The 13,986-nt window shown below is 38.1% G+C and overlaps 2 protein-coding genes across 2 annotated transcripts; both read left to right on the plus strand.

Annotated features, from left to right (window-relative positions):
* Positions 1-1,069: 1,069 nt before the first annotated feature.
* On the plus strand, positions 1,070-2,098 carry LOC118816229 (trace amine-associated receptor 1-like). The gene has a single exon (XM_036582751.1). It carries the CDS (start codon positions 1,070-1,072, stop codon positions 2,096-2,098), a length of 1,029 nt encoding a protein of 342 aa, XP_036438644.1.
* An 8,483-nt stretch (positions 2,099-10,581) lies between these two features.
* LOC118816311 (trace amine-associated receptor 1-like) lies at positions 10,582-11,637 on the plus strand. Its single transcript, XM_036582835.1, has one exon. It carries the CDS (start codon positions 10,582-10,584, stop codon positions 11,635-11,637), a length of 1,056 nt encoding a protein of 351 aa, XP_036438728.1.
* The last annotated feature ends 2,349 nt before the right edge of the window (positions 11,638-13,986 follow it).

The raw sequence follows: 13,986 nt of genomic DNA on the forward strand, positions 1-13,986 counted from the left end.
TCGAGGGAGAGGGGTGCTGGTTCTTGGTTCAGTCGTAAATTTGACTAAGTTTGGGGGTTGGGAGTGTTAAGTGACAGATTTACACTTTCAACTCCAGACTTGCTGAAGCCAAAAGGCCCTTAACTTTGGGTTGTTGATACATTAGAAACATTCAGCCTGGGGGTAAAGTTTCAGCCAGTGTTTGCTACAATAGTGGAGGCTGTTATAGCTGCAAAGGAGGGGATAACCTCATATAAATACACATGGTTTTGGAATCAGTTGTCCAGTAACCTCATAAAATTATTATGGTGTGGTCAGGTGTCCACATACTTTTGACCATATAGTGTAGCTACCATGCATGAATAATAAAATATTATTTTGGCTGGTATTACTGTATATTGGAGGTGTTACTGAAATACTTGGAAAAGACGTAATCTGGCAGCGTCTGCTTGCTGTTTCTTCTGTAATGATGTCATATTGCTCAGACATGTTTATTTACATTTCCCTTCCTTTTTCTTGTTTTCTTGGCTTAGTAATATTTCCAGAATGCAGTAATCAGAGTTGGAAAATTCTTATATACAACTATCATTTTAACAACTCGTAATTTGTCTAGGTAACTTATTTTGATTTGTATTTGGTAACTATCACACAGACTTTTAGAGGATCAGGAAATAGGAGTGATTCAGCAGAAGGGCGTTCCTGATGCAGGTCTGTCAGCCTATAAATGAAAGTTGCTCTTTCATCAGAGCTGGCTTTGCCCCCTCTATACAAGCATTGGTAAGGCTGGATACTGAAGTCATTAAACACAGAAGGAAAAAAAGAGAAAATAATGAATATGTGCTTGTTTTTTTAAACTACTCTTAATTATAGCAGAGTTACATAGCTACTCATGCATTATGGGCTTTTTACTGTTTTTAATGTGTCTCAAAAGCAATTAAGAAATACTTTTGGAATTCTCATTTTATCCTTTTGTGCTATTTGAAACGAATCATTTTTATCAATGTTTAATTACTGCCTTTACTTTTAATGGAAGCACTGCTTAAATACATTTTCAAGGTATATTTCTTTACAGATAAAGGAAAAAAGCATAATGGACTTGAGCATAAGTCAAAATGGGAGCGTAAGAAACATTTCTCTTTGTTATGAACATCATCCTAACTCCTGTCAGAGGTCCATCCATCCACTGGCTGTGCGAGTGGTTATGTATTTTGTCATTAGTCTGATTATACTTCTTACATTGTTTGGAAATCTTCTGGTGATCATAGCCATAACTCATTTCAAGCAGCTGCACACACCAACTAACTACCTCACTCTCTCTCTGGCTGTAGCTGACCTGCTTGTAGGAGTGACTGTGATGCCTGCTAGCATGATACGCTCAGTGGAGACTTGCTGGTATTTGGGGAGTTTATTCTGCAACATACATACCAGCCTTTCCATAATGCTGTGCACTGCATCTATTTTAAATCTTGCATTTATCTCAGTTGAGCGATATTATGCAGTCTGTCACCCCCTGCAGTACCACAGTAAAATCACTCCTCTTAATACTCTGTTCATGATCACTGTTTGTTGGAGTCTTGCTATTGCTGAGGGGATTTTATATCCACAGCTAAATGTTCTGAACATGAAGGCTTACAGTGATGTTATATGTAAGGGAGCCTGTGTGTGGCTTATAGGACCCATGACAAGTTTATTACTTTCTGTAATCTTTTTATATGTCCCTACCATTATCATGTTGAGCATATATCTGAAAATATATCTTGTTGCACGGAGGCAATCACGGTTAGTCCTCAACACTCTTGCTCAAGTAAATAAATCCAAAGGCCAGCCTGCTGTTAGTAAGGCAGAGAGAAAAGCAACTAAAACATTAGCCATTGTCATGGGAGGGTTTCTGTTATTTTGGGTACCATTTTCTATCTACAATTTCATTGTGCTATTTTCTGGTTTGAGTGGTCCACCACAACTGTTTGATGTGCTTTGTTGGATTGCTTTCTCAAATTCAGCTTGTAATCCTATCATATATGCATTCTTCTACAAGTGGTTTAGAAAGGCACTCAAAGTTATTTTATTAGGTCAAATATTTAGGAGAAACTCTTCCAGGATACAGCTGTGTTCAGAGTAGCACAACGCAATAAAGCACCATCAGCAAAAATCAACAGAACTGACTCATAATGATTATTTCTAAAAGATCATCACAGACATCGACTGAAGCAGTCTCTGAAATGTTTTGCTTACTGATATGTGAGCCAGACAGGTGTCCAAAATATGTAACATAAATATACATACTTTACATAGTCTTGAATTTATTTACTTTTAAGAATTCTTATTACAAATGGCAATGTATTTTTGTTTGGACAGTGTTTTGTACATTATTTTTATTGATGTAATACACTGCAGCTGTTTTCTGCTTTAACATATCTGATTTGGCCCACAGTCTTAGTTATTAGCTAAGTGTGTGATCAGGTGTATGAAAGCATGCAGGACTTTGAGGCTGAAGCTAGATAAAGCTGCTTTACACAGTCATATTTTAGAATCTAAGCTACAATAGGGACATTAAATGAAGAGTCTCTGCAATACAACCCCAGTACAATTTAGTATACCATGTGGTAATAATAACACTAAATCCATAGCAATACAGCACGTTTCATGTTAGTTATAGATACATATACCTATATGTACACACACACATATATATATTTATATATATATATATATATATATATATACAGCTTTGACCATTTAGTAATAACAGCCTTTTTTACATAGCCCTTCCACTTTCACAGACATGAAAATGTAACCGCACTGATAAGCAGTTTCATGGCCAGATGTGGCCTGATCCCTCATTGTTTCATGACAAAATGATAAAAGTTACAGAGTTGATTACAAGTGTTACATGAACATGCACTTGGTAGCTGTTCATTGAAACTCTCAATATGCAGTTACTAAGAGTTTCCATAAATATTCTAAGCAAATAAGCTTGCAGTGATGTTTTACATGACTGGGGCTGGGTGGTGGTTTTAGGGCCTATGATAAGTTCATCTTATCTGTTCTCTTTGTGGCTTCCCATCATTGTTATTCACAGGAGAGTAGGGCACAATCTTCAAAAATCAACTGACTCAGTGATTATTTCCAGTACAGCACTGCTCACTTTTACTTTAGTAGTGTTGTGATATGTTCCTTTTTTCCATCCACATCTGTAACAGAATTAAATGTTCTTTCTGTTAAGGCTTATTGTTACTACATAAGCATTTTTCTACATTACTTATGCAATATATTTAATATTGTTTGGATGCTTTATATCACATTCTCAGCTATAGAAGCCCATTTGCAATACACATACACAATATGGACAAAAGTATTGGGACACCTACACATTATGTGTACAGGTGCTTTAATGACATCCCATCTAGAACCCCATTTCCAAAAAAGTTGTGACGCTGTGCAAAATGTAAATAAAAACAAAATGCAATAATGTGTAAATCATTTAAATCCTATATTTCATTGAAAATAGTACAAAGACAACATAAACAATGTCAAAACTGAGAAATTTTATTGTCTTTTGAAAAATATATACATATATTTTTCTATATTGTATATTTCTATATTTAGAATTTGATGCCAACAACATTTTACAAAAAAGTTGTGACAGGGGCAACAAAAGGCTGGTAAAGTTGTGTAATGCTAAAAAAACAGGTGGTTGATTAACAACAGGTCAGTAACATCACTGGGTATAAAAAAAGCCTTTCAGAAGTAAAGATTAGAAGAGGTTCTCTCTGTGAAAGGCTGCACGATCAAATAACATTTTCAAGAATAACATTACTCAACATCATAATTATTGGCAAAGAAGTTTTGCTTTTCATCATCTTTGGTACAGAATAAAGTTAAACAATTAAGGAACAAGGTGAAAAAAACAGTATTTGCTGGCCATGATCTTTGGGCCCTCAGTCCTAACTAGCGGGTGGAATTGGAGACGACTAAATTGGGTAAAAATTAAAAAAAACAAAAAAAAAAACAGACATGATTCTGTAGTGGAAATCACTGCATGGACTCAGAAACACTTCTGAAAACCACTGTCTGTGTAAACAGGTCGTCGCTGCATCCACAAATGCAAGTTAACACTCTAAAACACAAAGAAGAAACCATACGTACACAGGATCTAGCAATGCTGCCACCTTCTCTGGGCCCGAGCTCACGGATTGTGGAAGTGGAAAAGTGTCCTGTGGTCCAACAAAAGCAACATTTGAAATTCTTTTTGGAAATCATGGACACTGTGTCCTCCAGGCTAAAGACCATTCAGCTTGTTATCAGTGCACAGTTCAAAAGCTAGTATTCATGATGCTATAGGGGTGCATTAGTGCACATGGTATGGGTGACGTGCACATCTGTGAAGGCCCCATTAATGGCAACATATGCTGTTTTGGCAACATATGCTGCCATCCAGATGACATCTTTTTCAGGGAAGGCCTTGCTTATTTGAGCAAGACAGTGACAAACCACATTCTGCATGTATTACAACAGCATGGCTCTGTATTAAAAGAGTCCGGGCGCTAAACTGACCTGCCTGCATTCCAGACCTGTAACCACTGATAACAATTGTCACATTATGAAATGAAAAATACAATGAAAGAAAACCAAAACTGTTGAGAAGCTGTAATTCTATATCAAACAAGAACTGGAAAACATTTCACATTAAACAACAGCAATTGGTGTTCCCAAACGAGTTTTGTTAAAAGAGGTAGTGATGAAAAACAGTGGTAACATGCCTCTGTCCCAACTTTTTTGGAACCTGTTATTGGCATCAAATTCAAAATGGGCATATATTTTTCAAAACACAATAGAATTTCTCAGTTTCAACATATGATATGTTGTCTTTGTAGTATTTTTCTTTAAAAATATGGTTTACATGATTTGCATATCATTGCATTCTATTTTTATTTACATTTTGCAGTGTCTTTTTTTTTTTTTAAATAGTTGTAAATCCATAGGCAATAATATGGCTTTGGTCCCCCCTTTGCAGCTATAACAACTTCCCCTCCTCTGGGAAAGCTTTTTACAAGTGTGTTTGTGCCTATTCATCCAGAAGAGCATTTGTAAGGTCAGACACTGAGGCGTTGGATGGGATTGAGGTCAGGGCTCTGTGCGGACCAGGCAAGTTCTTCCACACCAAACTCACCCAGCCATGCCTTTATGGAGCTGCTTTGTGCTCTGGGGCTCAGTAATGCTGGAACAGAAAAGGACCTTCCCCATAATGTTCCCACAAAGTTGGAAGCATATGATTGTCCAAAATGTTTTGGTGCTGAAGCTCTAAGATTTTTCTTCACTGGAACATAGGGGCCCAGGCCAACCTCTGAAAAACAACCCCATAGCATTATCTCTCCTTTGCAGTTGGCACAGCTGCCGGTAATGTTCTCCTGGCATTCGCCAAACCCAGATTCCATCAGACTGACAGATAGAGAAGTGTGATTTGTCACTCCACAGAATGCATTTCTGCTGCTCCAGAGTCCAGTGGTGGTGTGCTTTACACCACTCTCCCTCGATGTTTGGCATTGTCAATTTTGATGCTCAGCCATGGAAACCCATTTCGTGAAGCTCCTAATGCACAAGTCTTCTGCTAATGTTGCTTTGAGAGGCAATTTGGAACTTGTTAGTGAATGATTTAACAGAGAATAGACAATGTGCACTTAAGCACTCGGCAGCCCCACTCTGTGAGGTTGTGCGCTCTCCCACTTTGTGGTTAAGCTGTTGTTGCTCCGAGATGCTTCCATTTCACAGTAATAGCACTTACAGTTGACAGGGGCAGATCTATTAGGACAGAAATTTCACATACTTATTTTGTTGCAGAGGTGGCACCCTATGACAGTGGTACATTTAAAATCACTGAGGTCATCAGTGCGACCCATTCTACTTCGTGTTTTCTATTGTGACTGCAAGGCTATGTGCTTAATATTATCCACGTGTTAGCAATGAGTGTGGCTGAAACAACTGAATTCAATAATTAGGAGGGGTGTCCCAATTCTGTTGTCTATATAGTGTATGTTCATGTTATTATACTGATTCAGGCCAAGAATTAGCATGCACTATAATGACAAGACTACTGAAGTACAAATTGCTACACAAGATGCTATGTTTAGTAGTTATAGACAAGTGCAACTGGATTACAATGATAATTTTGTAAAAAAATAAAATAAAAAGAAAAGCTATGTTACATTAATTTAAGAAAGTGTTGTAAAACTTGTAAAAATGCATCATTTACATCACTTTGCATTATGCAGTCTTCATAGTGCCTGAATTTCCATATTCCATGGTGTATATTCTACAAACAACTTTTAGTCTCCGTATTAATTTATCCGGTATTTCCCCAGTATAGTCATCGCTAATTCCCATCCAGTGACTGGGTCTCATATTATGCCACCAAGCTGAGAAGTTGCTCTGCGAATATATTGCCTTGGAATTTCTGTAGGTTCTCCACATTTTTTTCCATACATGTACTCCACACTGCAAAAATGTTATCAAGTGAAATTATCCTAAATCTAGTTGGAATTTCTCATGTTGACAATGTTGTAAGCCTATTATGAGATTATTTAACTGATTAGACATTTTACTTGTTTTAAGCCATTTTACTAAATCAAGTGATCTCATTATATTGGCTCATTAAAATGACTTAAAACAAGGCCTCAAAATAAGCTAAATAATCATAAAAGAAGCGTATAACAATCTCAAAACAAGAGAAATGTATCAACAAGATTTATGATAATTTCACTTGACAAGATATCATTTTTTGCAGTGCATGCTTTTATAGACCTTTTTTACACGTCATTCTAATATTCCTTGGTGTTTGTGCAGAATATCAAGAAAATTACAAATAAATATACAAACAATTATTACTGTTTAGGCCTTTGGCCATAGAAATATAATTTACTCTGATAAATTAATCTTGAGACAGATTGGTCTCTTGAGCAGCATCATTTTTGGACAGTCTGCTCTCGCAGGTTGGAAAAGATGGCTTAGTCCTTTTATGTTGGCCAATTAAAATGTTAGCCTATTGTGAGCATCTGTTTATTGTGTAATGTATTGTACATCTTTGGCTATTGTGTGGAAAGGTCTACAGAAGACTGTTCTGCCATCCATTTGCAGCAACTGAGCAATGCAATCATTTCAGCATGGTATAACATTTCGACACAACACATCCAGCATCTTGGAGAGTCCAAGCTGGGGATGAAATTATGCTCTTCTAAGGACAAAATTAGACACAGCACACTCTTAGATAGGTCTGTACACAGTAAGAAGAGTGGATCAGAAGGTAGGACTTTCTTCAAGCATCACTTTTGGACAATTGCACGAGATGTAATTTTGGATCACCAAGCTGATGATTCGAGTTCGAGAATGATTGTCCGATCTCCTCCTTTGTTTTCTCTCATGGCATCATCCATTTCTCGTGGTGTAAATTTCATGAGGAGTTCCTCCCTCAAACACTTTGTTGCTTTCACCCTGTCATAGTCGCACACTTCTTCATTGTCCATGGCCGCATATGCTGCTTTGGATTTTCCTTCCAGTAACAGAACCAAGTGGAGCATCTAATTTTTTCTGGGCTATCTTGCAGCTTGAGCTATGTATTCATACATGGTAAGATGATGTTCAATATCATCACTTTCTTTGAGTGGTGGACGTATCTGTATACTTGGTCCGAAAGTCTCTTGGTCAATGTCCACTTTTTGTACAGGTCTCAGTATTTGTGTGTTTCAGGTTACTGTTGCCTCTGTGGCTTCCTCACTCACTTGCCCCATTTCTCTTTTGCCCCTTTGGACTTACTCCAGTGGGAGCCCAAACTGGTGTTGTAGTCAACCCCACCTTTGCTCTTGCTATCTACCTTTTTCTGCAGATGTTTTCCAATGTTGCTTTAACACACCCGATTCAGTACAGATTATTAACTCTGTGTGCAGGTATGGGAAAACATGAAACCTTGCAGCTGGACCCCAGAGTTGGAGCTCATAAACAGTGCTAGGGTGTCTTTCAGAAATGTCCCTTCAATTTTGTGACTGAATTCAGACAGACTTATCTGCAACGTGTAAGAGCCAGTTATAGGTAGTAGAATGTGCATTTGAGTTAGTAAAAAGGAGCCAGTTATGATCTCTGATATCATATTATTGATATAAATAATTTCATAAACAGAATTCATCCAGAATAGAGAAAAAAACTCATACCCCAACCAAAGAACGAATCCTGTCTCCTCATCCCCATATCCCTACCAAAGAACCTGTCCTGTCTCCTCATCCCCATACCCCTACCAATTGAACCTGTCCTGTCTCATCATGCCCATACACCTACCAATAAATCAGTCCTGTCTTCTCACCCTTAAATCCCCCACCAATGAATAAGTCCTGTCTCCTCATTTCCGTACCCTGACCAACAGACCTCTATTATTTATGCACAGCAAAACGGCCACTTTTTTGCAACATTTGCAGCTGATATAGAGGCTCAGCTAGTAACTAGAGGGCACTGGAAGCCCTGCCATGAGGAAGAAAAGGCTAAGTAGAGGCAGCACCCCACACAAGCTCATGGCTCTAGATGTCTGGGGACATAACTCGAGGGGCCTCCTAGGTTGAAATACTGGGTGCCCCAGTCCATAATGTGCAGAAAAAAACTATTCTGCTGATGGGAGATCAGGAGGAATTGAATAGAAGGGGGGTCATAAAAGATTTCTTCATGTTTGGAATTGAAGGGTCATATTAAGGCACCTTATCAGTCAAAAGTTCAAGAACTACCAGCTTGGGGAGGGAGACATGAAACCACAGCTAAGTGAAACAAAAGCAAAGCAGAATTGAACATTGTCACCCGATCGATCCCCCAAATGGCTTTGAATGCACATACAAACTGGAGACTAAGCTTGCAAAAGGGCAGACAGAGATCTGGGTTCCTGCTGGAGAGCAAAACATTAAATCTGGGCTCGACCTTGGGAGGATCGCTGCACTGACTACCTGGTTGTGCTTTGTGAAACCTGACTGCTTGCAGATGATTTGTAAGCTTTCTGTCATTTCAGGTTGGTTTTCGGGAGGGTGTGATGCTGGCAGAAGAGTGTCTTAAGGAATTTTGTACGTACTCTCCACTAGTAACCTCAACTGGTGTTGCCTTTGCTGTTGCAGGCTGAGGCAACCCAAGGAAACAATATTAATCTGTTGTGGTAATAGATCAGAAGTTACTGCTAGAGTTCTTTACTGGTATGCTCTGCCTGCCCATCAGCCTGTGGAAAGTCATACTCTACATTTCAACATCTGTGTTTTATTCATTAAATTACACCACAATCTGGATTTAAACTGGAGCCTCCAGTCTGTAACTATATCTTCCAGAAGTCTGAACAGCACCTCAGTGGAAGGCCGTGTAGAAAAAAGTGAGATTAGTCTAGGATTGTGATAAAATCATTAGAAGTTCTTCAGAGTTTTTGTAGTTGCACATGATTTGAGTCAGGTGTACCTGATAGTAAGGCTGGGCTGACCAAAGGAAGGAAGAGTAAGACGTGTTACAGGCACAATCATCATGTTTACTCCTATTGCTAGAACCCAATTCAAAACCATCACTGGCAGGAGACAGCAAGAAACTTAATTTTTCACACATTTTTGGGTCTTAAAATGTACTTGTTTGATCAAGGTGAATTCCTGCTTGCAGTGTTCCAGTACTGGCCTTGTTTTCAGTCCTGTGGCAATGCTTCTGATTGTCCTATTTTTTGCCATGGAACATTTAATAGTTGCTATACTACTGTCCATATACCTGTTTATGCTTTCTGCCTGGTTGCATGTTTTCTGGTGTTATTAGAGCCCTGAGTGGCTAAGCTTCTTGTTCTTTTCTTATGCAGTTGCCATTATGACCTCTTCTCTTCAAGTGTATATAAAGTTTGTCAGACAATGAAATCAGCAATCATGATTTGTCTGAGTCGAAATTAATGTATAGGTGTTATAAAATAAATAATATAATATAAATAATAAATGAATAATATACATAATAATAATAATAATTTAATACTTACATAAAAATAAATAATAAAAATAATTAAATAAATACATAATATAAAATAAAATAAATGGTTCCATTTATTTAATATTCTTTTTGTTTTTGTTGGACAGTTCTTATATACCACAATCCTTGTGAAGTACTTATTTTTTGTTGAATTTAGAACACCAAATAAGTGTAAGAAAAAAAAGAAAACAAGTGGTCGATATGTTTTGATCCACAGTTTGTTAGCTGTCATGTAAAATATCAGGGGATCAACACAGAGGGATCAGCAGAAGGGTGTTACTGCTACAAGCCCGCAAGCCTATAAATGAAACCTGGTCTTTCCTCAGAGCTGGCTTTGCTCTTGTGTGTAGACAGAGGTAAGACTGAAAATGATGTCTGACATTAAATTACATAATCATAAATGTGTGCTTGTTGTTCAACTATTCTGAATTATAGCATCACATGGATTATTCTTCTTAAAACATTTGTGTTTTTATGTTTTAATAAAATGTAGAATTCAGGAGGAAAATCTCCAAGAATGACATTTACAATGAATGAATTTTATAACAACTAATGTTACATCTTGATTTATTTCTTTACAGATATAGTCAAAACAGGATGGACATGAGTGTGAACCAAAACTGTAGCATAAGAAACATTTCTCTTTGTTACGAACATCATCCTAACTCCTGTCAGAAGTTTACCTATCCACTGGCTGTGAGAATTGTGACTTATTTTGCCATTAGTGTCCTTGTACTTCTTACATTATTTGGAAATCTTCTGGTGGTCATAGCCATAACTCATTTCAAGCAGCTGCACACACCAACTAACTACCTCACTCTCTCTCTGGCTGTAGCTGACCTGCTTGTGGGAGGGGCTGTAATGCCTCCTAGCATGATACGCTCTGTGGAGACTTGCTGGTATTTGGGGACCACGTTCTGTAAAATACACAGCAGCCTTGACATTACTTTATGCACTGCATCTGTTTTAAATCTTGCATTTATCTCAATTGAGCGATATTATGCAGTATGTCACCCCCTGCAGTACCACAGTAAAATGACTCCTCTTACCACTCTGTTCATGATCACTGTTTGTTGGAGTGTTGCTGCAGCTGTGGGAATTTTATATCCAGCACTAAATGTTCTGGGCATAGAAGATTACAGTAATGTTTTATGCGAGGGGGCCTGTGTGGTAGTTATAGGGCCCATGATAAGTTTGTCAGTTTCAGTGTTCTCTTTATATCTCCCCACCATTATCATGCTAAATATATATCTGAAAATATATCTTGTTGCACAGAAACAATCACGTTTAGTCCTCCAAACCGTCTCCAGAGGTCAGCCCATTAGCAAAGACAGAAAAAGACAAAAAGAAAAGAATCCTACCGTTAGTAAGACAGAGAGAAAAGCAACTAAGACATTAGTCATTGTAATGGGAGGATTTGTAATATTTTGGGCACCATTTTCCATCTACAATTTAATTGTGACAGTTTTAGGTTTTTCTGGTCCACCACAACTGTTTGACGTGCTTGGCTGGATTGGTTATTCAAGTTCAGCTTGTAATCCTATTATATATGCATTCTTCTACAGATGGTTTAGAAAGGCACTCAAAGTTATATTATTAGGCAAAATATTTAGGAACAGTTCTTCAAGAATGGATCTCTTGGAACTTAAATAGTTGTTTCTAATCCAACACTGCAAATATTAACCTAAGCAGTGTTCTAAGACTTTTTGACCTCCTGATAAAGGATATGTACAGGCATTGGTAATTACATAAACTGAGGATTCACCATCTTCCTTTAAGAAGAGTTGTGAGACCACGTGATTGTTACCTTCTTGTGTTCTCATCTTTTCTTTTTTTGCTTGCACCTGTAGCAGAACAGTGTTTAAATCCTATAGTTGTGTATTGATTTTCTAAGGCTCACTCTCTGCTACATGAGAAAAGTGTGTATGCATTATTTTTAGGTTACTTTTAACAGTTTTGTTTCTTCCTGTACCCTTTCTAACAACTCAGCAAGGGCTTAATGATTGGCAAACAGTATACAGGAAAACATGAGCTAAATCAAGTTTGTTAGAATGGGTACAGAAAAAAACAAAAACAAAGCAGTAACACTAGCCTGTATTGTATGCTTACTATAGGTTTCCAGAAGTGTTAGTACAGTACAGTAAATTGAATCTTAACATTCAGCATACACATCTATTTTGAACTCAACCTAAACTTACTAACTTTATAAGCAGAATTTAAACAGTTTATTGTTGTGATCACTGTAGGTTTCACATTTTTTAGATTCAATAATCAATATGTTTTTAAAACTTTTCCAGACATTGTGATATTTTCTGATGTTGATCACAAGAATGTTTTGACCAAAATGAAAGCTTGTCCTGGAATAAAGGTCTAAATGTATGTTACTGTTTAGTTCTTTGATTATATAATGTAATTTTGCCAGTTCACTGTGGTGGTGGGAGGAGTCTCTTGAATAGTGCAGTCATACACTGAAGGACAGCTTAAAATCAAAATACATATAGTACATGGGCAACTGAAGGCTGCAAGAATTTTGCATGAGAAAATTCAACAGTGACATAAGTTACACCATGAGGAAATGAACAGTGAGAAAAGAAACAGTTTTATTCTGTCAGTGAGAGAAAATGATGAATGTATTTACACAGCAAATGGCTACTAATAGGTGACAGGTGCAGCTGACAAAGAGTCTCAGGTGTAACAGTACCCTTGGCAGTCAGTGGTTGAAGTTTCTGGTGGAGATACAAATGCAGTCCCCAGGTTAAACCTTGGGAGCATAACTGCAGCTACAGTCTGCATTTGTTGTGCCTGGCGGGTTGCAGGAGGATTGTGCATTTCTTGCCAAACCTGTTCAACATTCTGAAGCTAACCATTGGTGCTTCCCTCTTTGTGGGGTTCCATTGAGCTAAGATAGCTGATACCCTAAAAAGTACTAAAAGAATGTGATTCCAGCAGAAGAGAAAAGAGCCCAAGGGAGGTAGTGAGCCCACTCAAGTGGTCATTCGATAATAAAAGACTCCCCAAGCTCCTGGTTGTTATCAGGTATTATTGTGGATGATGGCCAGATATTAAAAAAACAGTTTTTTGAAGTTTTTCCATAAAAATGCTTCACAGCCTGGTGGTACCCAGTCAGTAATAATGCCCTCCAGAGGACCACAGTTTCAGCAGATCTGATTGATCACTTCAGGGGAGACAGGTGAGCAACACGAGCCTATATGCTTTAGGGAAACAATGAGCAACTGCCAGGATGTTGGTAAAAACATCAGAGGGGGGCAGTTCAGTAACAAAGTCAATGCATAAACAGGACCAAGCTCACTGGGGGATAAGAAAGAAAAACTAAACATGGGGTTTTGATAGCTGCACATGTGTTGCATGATTTGAGCAAATCAAACTGTGCCAAGGTGGGTCAGCAGTATTGTTGGGAGTGATGTTGTGTAGTGTACTCTATACCTGAATGTCCATATGCTATAGTAGTATTGGCCTATGCTAACAGATGGTCCCTTAGATCTCTGGGAACAGAGGTTTAACCTACCTAATGGTGTAACCTACCCTTCTTCTTTCTCACACCGTGAGAATCTTCAAGCCTGCTTCATCTGCTGTATCTTTGCTGTAATGAGGATGGATCAGAGGGTAGAACCTTCTTCAAGAATCACAATTGGACAATTGCAGGAGATGCATTTTTGGGTCACCAGGCCTTAAAAACTAAAAGCTAAGATGCTACCTTAAGGCCACCACACGTTTTAGAAACTTGGCCAGAGGGAACCTTCTGCTCTCATCAACCTAGAGGCATAAGCATTGTGGGTTGACTCATCATAACTGAAACCAATTTCTATGATACAGTATAAAACTTCATTCTAGTCCCCTGAGCCAAACACTACTGGAAAAGAGGGAATTCCTGAAAGTACTTCATCAGCTGGTCCACCACGAGAGCACTCATGGCTGGGGGTCAAGCATTGAAATAGCAGTTTTCTTGTTTTGGCTGGTTTGTGGCACATCCTACTGTGTTGT

Source organism: Colossoma macropomum, unplaced genomic scaffold (assembly GCF_904425465.1).
Source record: "Colossoma macropomum unplaced genomic scaffold, Colossoma_macropomum, whole genome shotgun sequence".
Classification (NCBI taxonomy): Eukaryota; Metazoa; Chordata; class Actinopteri; order Characiformes; family Serrasalmidae; genus Colossoma; species Colossoma macropomum.